The 11,343-nt window shown below is 39.7% G+C and overlaps 1 protein-coding gene across 1 annotated transcript; it reads right to left on the bottom strand.

The window, feature by feature from the left end:
• Positions 1–1,963: 1,963 nt before the first annotated feature.
• Positions 1,964–9,465, bottom strand: LOC121305955 (zinc finger protein 300-like). The gene is made up of 3 exons (XM_041237662.1): positions 9,362–9,465; positions 5,370–5,834; positions 1,964–3,851 (listed from the first exon to the last, which is right to left on the bottom strand). Exons 1-3 carry the CDS (start codon positions 9,429–9,431, stop codon positions 3,154–3,156), a joined length of 1,233 nt encoding a protein of 410 aa, XP_041093596.1. The 5' UTR covers positions 9,432–9,465; the 3' UTR covers positions 1,964–3,153.
• Between the last annotated feature and the right edge of the window lie 1,878 nt (positions 9,466–11,343).

Genomic DNA, 11,343 nt, shown 5'->3' with positions numbered 1-11,343 from the left:
AGAGCAAACGCTGCTGAGGATTGAAAAATTCTGACCAGCCTAATACAGTAGCTATCCTTTAGAGGTGTTTTGAAGACTCGCTGTCATGTTGAAGACTCGCTGTCATGTGTGATTTCCAGTGAAATTGTGTTCACTATGGACAACATTACCCAACTATGAGCATTCTGTTCCATCCTATATACACGTTCAAGGTGTGTCCATTTCTAACAAACCAACAAATAAACTACTGTAAACCATCTCTTCGATTAAAAATCAACAAAACAAACCCGACGGCTGGCACTATTTTATGTCCTCAATGATCTCATTACTATGCCATCACATTTATTTTACTTGTACAAAAAAATGTAAACAGGAAATGCTTAGAACGAGCGAGCGTATTATTCTTTACAGCACTAAATGAGTTCACTTGAACAGGATCATCGTGAATCAGATTCGGCACGCTGTAATTGGGATGTTGTTTAGTCTGATTTAGCAGATGATCGGCATGCGATGATTCACTTCTGGTACGCTGCATTCGGCATTAACAGGTGTACTAACTTTAGTCCAATCTAGTGGACTAAACCTGCTTCATCCACTCGTGAGACACATCAACTAGACTCTAGTTGCAATTGACCCAATGGGACCCCAGCTGTGTTTGCCCACCAGCTGTCACGGACCGCAGATCGATTTTGGTGGCTTGTGATCCCCTTAAGCCCCCAGCAGCAGCAAAATATTGTACTCGGACTAACAACCCTTTTCATATTCTGCGTCTTCTTATTTTATTATTAATGTATGTATTTATGATGCCTTTATCCAAGGTGACTTACAGGACAGTACAGGGTTACAATGCAAGATGAATATTTAAATGCAGTCTGGTTGACAGTAATAATACTAAAATACAATATGAAATAGGATGCATCCAGTCAGGATTACAATACGTTATATCTGCAATGGCAGAATAGTAATGCAAAGATAGGGCATCAGCTGAGGATCCAGTATTGCTGAGGTCAGGAGGGTCCAGTGCAGGGTACGAGGTAAAGATCAAGATTTCTACAAACGCAGTCTAAACATTAAAACATGTTACGTTACAGTAACACAATGATATTCTGCTACTGGAATGTGGTACAAATCAATAAATAAATTGCACTTGTATAATAACAGTAATAATAATAATTTTGGAAGAAACAGTTTAATTATGTGGTCGTATAATAACTATACTGTAAAATACTTAATGGCTCCTTTAAACAGGCTTCCTGTAATAAAATATTATAGCAGAAAAGTTCCAGTAAATAGACAAGAAGAGGAGCAGTGAAAATCCTTTTGAAATCTTTAGCAACACACTGAATTGCTCAACTAAGCAGTAATAACTAGGAGTCCCTGATTTATAAGTAGATCACCATTACCCACACGCGGACCATGTAGACTATATCATAATAAATACCTAGGGACAGTTTAATCAAGCTGGGGCAAGCAGTTCACGAAATATGGCGTTCAGTGGCTCAGCCAATCAGAGGGCAGTGATGTGGAAAAGTATGTCAGCACGAGCTACATTCACACAGTACTTTATATGGGAGTACGTCTTGCACCAAGTGTCCATTCAGATATTAGAAATGGCTCTGGGACCTTCATTATCCCAGCTAATAAAAGGCCAACACCAGTGGGAAAGTAGGTGACAACGACAAATATTTGGATACTCCCAAGCACTTGTGTTAATGCAGGGCTTCTCAAACTCGGTCCTGGGGACCCCCTGTGTCTGCTGGTTTTCATCCCAACCACGCTCTCAGTTACTTAACTAGACCCTTAATTGAACTGATAATTTGCTTAATTAGACCTGTTTACTTGTTTTCAGCTCTCGAACAGATGCAGTTCAAGTTACTTATCAAATGTTATAGCTAACGTGAAACATGCAAACTGTTCAAGAGCTGAGAACTAGTAAAAAGGTCTAATTAAGCAAATTATCAGTTCAATTAAGGGTCTAGTTAAGTAACTGAGAGCGTGGTTGGGATGAAAACCAGCAGACACAGGGGGTCCCCAGGACCGAGTTTGAGAAGCCTTGTGTTAAGTTGTACCAAGCTTCATCATAACTGAATGAGAGATTCTCAAGATATCCTGCAGTTAATACAAACATACAGGCATCTCTCCTGTATCTTTGTTGCTGGAGAGAAGTGCAAATGGAAATGTTACTGAAGCTAATGAAGTAAAATATATTTAAAAACCACCCTTAATAAAACATATTAACAACAGCCAACAGCAGATGATCAGAGGAGCAGCGACAGTGTGCTTGGAAATGGATTTTCACTGCTCCCATTTAGTGGAACTTCTCCTTGTTAAAGATGTTGTTGCTAAGGTTTTAAAATGACTTTCTTCCCACTGCTCCCATCATCATTGAATGTTACTCTGTTGCTCATCACACATCAGTATCTATGATAAAAGCCTAACCTGGATGCGCCTGAGTTATGGGTGGGATGGTATTTCACGACTGGTGAAATATATAGTTCCTAATGCCTATTCTTAGTTTTAGTTAATTTAGTGCTGCATGACACCGGGTCACGACCCAGGCAGAGCATGCCAGTGTGAAAAGAGCTTAACCATGCACTGCAAGAAAATACAATGTCATCAGTGTAAAACAAGGAAAGTGTAGCTATTGGTTATCTTTCATTGTGATGTTATTGTGATCTCAATAACCAAACTGTTCGTTGTTGCAGCTCATGAAATTTGAATCACTTCTGTTTCTTATCACAATTCATGGCACCCATCTCTATGCTGCAGTTCTAGCTTCCTGCTGATGTGCTATCTGAATGTTGCTAATCCAGAAACTCCCAGGACTGTCCTGCTAGGCACGCCGGTCAATGCAGCCACTGCACTGAGGAATAAGCCAGTTACAAGGACACCTGCTCCTTGAATAGTAACCGTCGTCCTGCTGCTTTTCCATGTGTTGCAGTACATTCACACACAACTCTCACATTATATAGGCGCTGTAGATCACAGAGCTATAATTATTTGCATACATTGCAGGCTATGAATTGTTCTTACTTTTACATGAATCTTACTGTAATTACATTTATTTTAACAGCTACCTGCAGTTGAAACTGACAGAAAGAAAAGTGGGTCTGTTCTGGTATTCTGGTGCGAGTGAGGTGCTTTCATTCTGTAAACTATTTTTGTTTAAGTGTCCTAACTGATTAAATCTCTGTGAACTCGCCGGTGTCTCTTTAGCATATTTGACTCTACAAATCTCTTCCCGCACTCAGTACACTCAAAAGGTTTCTCTCCTGTGTGGATTCTGTGGTGTATTCTAAGGTTGTCTCTCCGACTAAAACCCTTCCCACATACAGGACATTCATAAGGCTTCTCTCCAGTGTGAATTCGCTGGTGTACTTTTAATTTTACTGAATCTCTGAATCTCTTCCCACACTCAGTACACAGATAGGGCTTCTCTCCTGTGTGAATACGCTGGTGGGTTATAAGCCCACCTACCCATCTGAAGCTTTTTCCACATTCAGTACAGTGATGGGGTTTCTCTTCTTTGTGAATCTGTTGGTGTGCTTTCAGGTTTCCCAGGTCACTGAAGTTGGAGCCACATTCAGTACAGTGATACAAGATCTGCTCTGAAGGAATCTGCGGGGGAGTTTGTAGGGGAATGAAGTTGCCCTGGGTTGCAGAACTGTAAACACCCTCAGGTTGTGGAGTCACTATATAACCCAGAGTAAGTGGTCTGCTATCTTGTACAGAAAGATTTTGAACTGAGCGAGTTCCCAGTTTCTTCACATATTCATCTTGGGGTGACGACTCTCTGTGTTCCTTACGATGCAATTTGCCATCAGAAGAGATTTTGCACTGGGGTGCTGCAGTGGAGTTGTGTCTTCTTATATCTAGTTTAGAAGTGGAAGAGAAACAGAGGTTACTGCACATTAGAGATGGGTTTGTATACCAGCTTTTCAGTTTACCACGGTTTAGATACATCACGGTATTAATACCATTTCTTTTATTCTAAACCACAATTCAGTTATAAACCAGTTAAGGCATTTTTCAACTGCAACCACGCTTCTTCTAAATCAAGCGATGGTACTTGCAGCCTTAGCAAAGTGCCTGAGGAAGATCTGTTTGTGAACCGATGCTGTATTTTGATAATGGTTTTGAAGGAAACGGTCAACGACACAGAACACACGTTTCAATTGCTGCGTTCTGTTACCTAGAGCTTGCTGCGCCAGGGCTGCTCTTGGCTGCTGTCTTTCTGACGTCAGACGCAGCTTTTAGAGAAATGCCTTCTCCAAACCTTGCAGCAGAGCACACATTTTCAACGTGCTATATTTACATTTGTCTGGATTATGAAGTCAGTTTAATGTAACAGAGTAATATTAACTTTGTTGTAAAATTATACATCACTTATCATGGATTTAGTACATTCTTATTTTTAATAATTTATTTATTTAATACAGCGTGGACAAGGCTGTTCACGGCTTCATTGCATAATGATAAAATGTCGTTCAGCCTCAGCTACAAGGTGGCAGCAGTAGTTTTAGTGGTTATTTGCATTACAATTAGCAGGTCACTCGTGATCTTTGCATCGTCCCTTTGTTCACAGCCGCAGCCAGCCTCCCGCAGTAACATTTCAAAGCTGCGCTGGGCTATGCAGAAACTGCATCGATTTCTGTAGGTGTTGAGTGAAGTCTACACCGCATCTCCGAGATTCTGTGCAGCGCTGTGCAGAACTGCGGAAATCTGCGCTATAAGAACACGACTGATGTCTCAAATAAAACTAGCACAGATCCGCGACTGCAGCAGGATAGCCTCCTTATTATCAACGTAGTTTTGTTTAAACAAGTTGTAACAGTATTCTAATTTTCTTAGGTAAGTGAATTATTATTATTATTATTATTATTATTTTTTTTTTTTTTTTACAAACTCCACAATGTTGTAAATCTAAATCCAATAACACCTTTCAGTATTAAAATAATTTTTTTTGCTATACATATTTTATTTATCTGGTTGAAAATTTTGAAAACAATGACACTTTCTTCTTTTGAGCCTTTATTTGATAGCTTGCATGCTGTCCTGTACATCGTGATATTAAGGTTGCCATGGTATTTTTAATGGTTATCGTACTGCGAATACTTGGTACCGTCCCATCCCTACTGCACAGCATTAAATGAGTCAATTTCTTACAAGGCTTCACCTCACAACCATCACTGTTAACAATTAAAACATTTTAAAGGCAAGTTTGCCAGAGTACAAACATACAGGATTAAATCTACCCAATGATTTTAAGTAATCTTGTCGTTTAGCAACAGTTTATTCAAATTAGAATAGTGGCCATTTTGAACAATGGTACACTTTGAATCATTCACAAATCAATTGTATATAAACTGTATTTCTGACATTCTACTCACACGCTGCGCTGCTAGTGGATGGCGATGCTCCTTCCTCCTTTCCACCTGCAGCTCTTTCCTGAGGGGTGAGATGTTTCCTCTGAATGGACCCCAGCACAGTGCCCTCTTCTCCAACACTAGAACAAGTGTCTTCAGAGACACGCTGACTGGGTTTCATGTGGACCAGTTCAGGAGGACAATCATCAAAATCACTAGATCCCAGCATAACTATATTCTCCTCCAGTAGATTGACTTTATTTTTTTTAGAAACTTTCCCTGTAATGCAGACAGGCTGCAGCTCAGCGGCCTCCTCTTTAATGTGGACAGACTCATTGCTTGAGGCTTCTTTACCTTGCAAAGACATCTGCTGTGTAACCTGCATTACACTTGCACTCTGTTCATGATCAAAGATCCCCTCTTGTGTGTGAACTGATTCTACCATTGGCCCCTCATCTGCTTCAATGAAAGCCTGTCTCTCTGTATTATCTGTGGGAAACAAAATGATACAAGCGTTTAATTCCTATTACGCAGTTGAATACAATCATGTAATTCAAAGAGACACATTCTGTGGAGTTTAGAATTTTCTGAAATAATGTTTCATGTCATTTAGCAGATGCTTTTTCCCCAAAAGTGACTTGAAGTCATTGCACACTTGATCTGTTCCATCATTTACCATCCATCATCCAGAGAAGTCGTGTGTCAGTCCATTGCACGCTAGTTTTGTAAATTAGTTTCTACTAAAATAAAAACAAAAACACATGATATTATACAACAGTTGTCATAGAATCAGAAAACATGGCCAATATTTATTCAAACACTCGCTCCTGTAATAAATAGATCTAAAAGTTGGGAAGTTAGCAATGAGCTACTGAAAATACTTTACAGCAATGACCTTCTACTGCTCTGGGGATGGAGCCAGAAATCCCACCACTTCCATGTAGTGCCCCTTTTTCGTGACTGTTCGGCCCTGACCGCTCTTGCCCTGTCACGCTTCTTTCTCGGGTATGTGTCTCCAGGTTAGGCCATTGTTTCTTTACTTCCTTGACTACAGTTGAAATAAAAAGTATATGCTTGCAATACCCTGCACAAAATCCACGTGTTTGTGTATGCTGTCAGTTCATAACTTCATGTTTTATAATACATCTCATTTATGCCCAAGTCCATGGCAATGTCTTTCCATGTGTTTTCTTTTTTTTTTGTCAAAGTCTTTGTTGGATTTATCAAAGTCATTTTTGTTTGGCGACACATACAGTTAGATTTTCCATTTTGTTCAGGGAACTGCAAGAATCCAGGTGTCTTCCCAGTCGATTTTCATTGGGAAATGTACTTTTTAAAGCATGTCAAATCGGATCAAATCGAACTTGTTTCGATTCCAAAATTGACGCATCCCTGTCATACGACAATCACGGACTCTGTGTTCGAGGTGCAACAGGGAATGCACATAATCGTTTTTCTGTTTAGACACACGACTGAGACAGCGTTTTCCACCTCCATCACGCGTCCTGCAGAATTCCAGAGGCTGGTAGACTCTATGCCACGGTGCATACAGGCCGTACTGACCACACGTGGTGACCAAACACCCTATTAAGTGACTTTACATTGGTGTTTCCATTTTTTGTCCACTACCTGTATGTGTGTATGCTCTGGTGTTTGACTGATCATCCATAGGGCTCTGGTGTTTGACTGAACATCCACAGGACTCTGGTGTTTGCAGCTTTAGCTGGCCTATTATATATTATTAACTAACAGTTAACAGAAAATAAATAATGTACATTAACATGTTTATTAGCTGCTTGATAACAGTTAATAAAGAAATAAAAACGACCCTTAAAATAAAGTGTGACCTAATAAAGTGATTTAGCACAACATGCATCCCTGCCACAGCTAAAGCTGATCGACTCCAAAACCGAGTTTCACATCACTGACCGTTTATTTAATGTTTTTAAAGTTATTGCTGGAAGGAAGGGATCAGCAGGAAAGGATGAGCACGCCCACTGCTTGTCTGGCAGAATTACTGGAAATAGCAAGGCAGCGCGTTCAGTGCATTTTCGTTGGTAAACGTAAATAATGTTATTAAGTATGGGAGTTACAAAAATGTAATTATTAAATCGATTATCCAGTATTATTATATCGATGTATACAATAAGAAATGGAATCGATCGAAAAAAATTGATTTTTGATTTAATTGTAGCAGCCCCAATTTATTTGTATTTATATATATATATTTATATATAATGTGCTTCAGTGAGTTACAGGAAGCAAAATTCATCTAGGGTTTCTGTGACATCACAACAAGACATTTTGTGTTTGAATTGAAAGCGGTGGTCTCGAGGAGTCGAATGGGTCACAGTTCAAGTATACTTTCCTCTAGAGGAATTATCACTTTTTGACGTCACTACTGTGGTGTTATGCCTTTTTTTTTTTTTTTTTTTTTTTAAAATGGCTCAGGGTATAGCCTTCACCCATGTGTACATATATTCATGTAACCACAGCATTTATTTCAAACCTTCACAAACTATTTCAGGATGCTTCTTTCTTTCTTTCTTTCTTTCTTTCTTTCTTTCTTTCTTTCTTTCTTTCTTTCTTTCTTTCTTACACTTTTTACACATTTTTCAGTATTTTTTATTTCTCAGGCTCAGTGTGGAATCTGCCCAAGATGGGCCCACTTATCATGCTTGTCTGAAAATGAGAAGCACAAAGACTTTGCGGATGGAAATGTGCATGATCCATGCAACACACAGGTGGATTAAGATGCTGCAGTGTTGTGGGATTGGTTGTGGGTTGAGTTCAGATGTTTTGCCTTTGGTAATTCTTTGTGTTTCTATAGGTGCTGTTTTTCGTGTGTAAAATATACATATCCTTTACTGAACCGCTGTAGTATTACACTTGATTATTTTGTAGTACAGTATTACAATTTGAAGGTCATGCTCTTTACTTTACAGTTTGGCTCCTTCATATTTCAATGATATTTTAATCCCATATATACCTAGACGACCATTGTGATCCCAGGAGGCAGGATTGCTTACTGTCCCTCAGGTATCAAAGTCGAACACAGGTATGGAATCGGCTGCCTGTTTCAGTAAAGGAGGCGCCAACCGCTGCGCTTTTAAAACACGTCTTAAGACACGCTTTTATAAACTATAGCTCACATCGTAACATTAAGTAATGTTTTTCCCCTGTATTGTATTGCATGTTAACTTTGTATTAAATGTTTTAATTTTGCTATTTCTTGTATAGTATTAATAATTACTGTTATATTGTACCTGTGAAGCGATTTGCGACAATGTATTGTGAAGGGCGCTATATGAAATAAAGACTGATTCCTCACACTACAGTAACTTTACAAGAATGAGTGTGTAACGTGTTTAATGTGCATTGTGCCAGAATTGGTGCTGCTGCTGCATTCTGTACTAACTGCAGCCTCTAGTGCACTAGAAGAGAGGCTGAAGTACAGGACAGAGCATTCAAATAATCAAGATGGGAAAGAACAAAACATTCAGCACTGTCACAGGATATAAGGTCGGACCAGGTGGCATTTTATTTTCCGGTAGGCGTCAGAAAAACACTTGTCAGAAACTTGTACATTTATTAAATGTGAAGGTACCACTTACAGACAGCTGCGAAACACTCAGACGCAGGTAGGGGTATGAGAAGTGATTGAAATAAGCAGGTACCACTTATGCACAGCTGCAAAAAAACTCATTAGAAAGTGAACAGTGTACCTCCTTTTCACATTAGCGAAACACCAATCAGATAGCATTTGATTGAACGTGTACCAAAATCTGACAATGTATCAATTTCTTACACGGGTCATATTTTGGTACAGGTACCACTTTCTAACACTACACCAGTCTTATCTGTGACCGCACCACAAAAAATCTGCCTGGTGCTATTGAACCTTTGGCACAATGGGAGTTTAACAATGTGTCCCATGCAAGTAAAAATATGTATTTAATTGCATTTTTAATACACGACAAAATGTATATAAGAACCGCAACACTATTAAACCTTACCTTTAACTCTGATGAATAATCCCTGGATCCCGTTCCTGCGGCAGTCTTGTTCACTCCAGTCGGGGTTCATGTTTCTGAGAGGTTGGTTACTGTCCGCATCTGCAGCGCTCATGCATTCCCGCACCGCTTTCAACTCGCTCTCTGATATTTCCAATCTCAGCTTCAGCCTTTCATTCTCTTTCTCCTTTCCATCCATTTCCATTTGGAATTGATTGAATTTGCCGCCGACAACCTTCGCAATTTCCCACAAGACGGTGTCTACAGTCTCTTTCACTGCGTGCTCGATGGCAGAGCCGAGCTCGTCTTGAAAGAACGAAACGTACATCCCGAAGTCCATCATCTCTGACTACTAGTTTGTGACAGATATCCTGTCCTTGCTGGGGCTTTTATTATTAATAATATAATACTCGTTTTTTTTTAATTCAATCACACTTGATTTAATTAGCGAGTGGCACCAGCACAGCGGGTTACTGTAACAGTACAATCCGCACACCGCGTTTTTGCCCATTAAACAAATCACACTGACAAACTCAATGTTGCTGTCGGCAAACAAAGCAGCACACACTTCCTTTTCCTGCTCCCAAAGAGGCGAGCCCATCGCAACCTCACGTTGGCAGATTGGCGTCCCCCCTCCCCTCTCCAAGCGAGAAGCGTAAAGCTGCTGCCAGACCGCAGGCTCACCCAGCGCACCTCCTGCAAGGAGATGTGTATCATTGCAAAGCTGGGAGCCCTTGCTGCTCTCCATAGGCGTGACATTTGAGATAAGAATAAAATCAAACAGCACCATGAGATGGTGTTATTAATGAAGAAAACAGATGTGAATGACCTTCACTGCAAACCCTAACAGGCGATCAATCAAGTCAAGCAGATATTAAATGCTGTGGCGTGTTTTCATGCTGAGTGGGGGGGTCGTTTTGTAATCGATGTTCCTTCTTTTGTAAGAGCTGCAAACCGCAAGGAGAGAGGAAATGTTAGCACCTCACAGACCTCGCCATAGGGGTCTGTGTACATTGTAACCAATCGTTTTTGCATTCCAAATAGTGAACACATTTCCGATTCTGAATGCAAAAAACGATCGACTAATGAAAGCGAGCCAGCCCCCTTTAGGGACCCGAGGGCAAGCTCTGTGAGATGCAAATTTATTTTCTTTTTATCCATGTTCCATTCTAAACGTCCCGTCCTAATATCGTTTATATTACAAAGTGGGGTAAATGTTATGTAGACTACTGGGGGTACAGAAAATAAAGTTTAAGATTTACGTCTGTGTAGCAAACTGCCCAGAGAGGAAATGTTAGCATTCACAGAGCTTGCCCTAGGGTCCCTAGGGGCTGGCTCGCTTTCATTAGTGATCGTTTTTTTTCTGAATGCAAAAAACGATCGACTAATGAAAGCGAGCCAGCCCCCTTTAGGGACCCTAGGGCAAGCTCTGTGAGATGCTAACATTTCCTCTCTCCTTGCAGTTTGCTATTACAGTGACGTAAATCTTAAGTTAGTAACTTTATTTTCTGTAGCCCCAGTATGTCTACATTACATTGCACCCCACTTTGTGTGTGTATATAAACGATATTATTTGTGCTGGATACGGGACGTTTAGCTAATGAAATACAGAACAAGTTAGTGCTTTATTAGTAGTATTAATTATGCAAAAACGGGTGGATAAAAAGAAAATAAATTTGATGTACACAAAGTTTAATGTATTTATTTAATGAAATTATATTTACTGTTCTGCATTTTTTATTTCATCTACATATAACACATACAGTTACAAGTAGATGATGTAAATTACAATATAACAGTGGAAATATATAAATATGAAATATAAAAGGTCGTTCTAAAATTCTACTTAGACTTAGCGGGTTTTGGAGTTGTGTTTTTCCTTATGACGCCAGAACGTATACAGATTGTATTGTACAATGCACTTGTAAGACCTCATCTTGAATATTGTGTTCAGTTCTGGTCACCTCGCTATAAAAAAGATATTG

The sequence above is a fragment of the Polyodon spathula genome, chromosome 45 (assembly GCF_017654505.1).
Source record: "Polyodon spathula isolate WHYD16114869_AA chromosome 45, ASM1765450v1, whole genome shotgun sequence".
Classification (NCBI taxonomy): Eukaryota; Metazoa; Chordata; class Actinopteri; order Acipenseriformes; family Polyodontidae; genus Polyodon; species Polyodon spathula.
The sequence above is the reverse complement of the archived record's forward strand: the minus strand, read 5'-3'. Positions and strand labels throughout refer to the sequence as shown.

What these genes read in the sequence shown, in the direction of transcription:
- LOC121305955 (XM_041237662.1), bottom strand. Translation starts at nt 9,431, where the DNA reads ATGAACCCCGACTGGAGTGAACAAGACTGCCGCAGGAACGGGATCCAG. An exon ending in ATTATTCATCAGAGTTAAAG is followed by an intron (nt 5,835 to 9,361) that starts GTAAGGTTTAAT and finishes TGTTTCCCACAG; the next exon opens with ATAATACAGAGAGACAGGCT. An exon ending in ATCCACTAGCAGCGCAGCGT is followed by an intron (nt 3,852 to 5,369) that starts GTGAGTAGAATG and finishes CTTCTAAACTAG; the next exon opens with ATATAAGAAGACACAACTCC.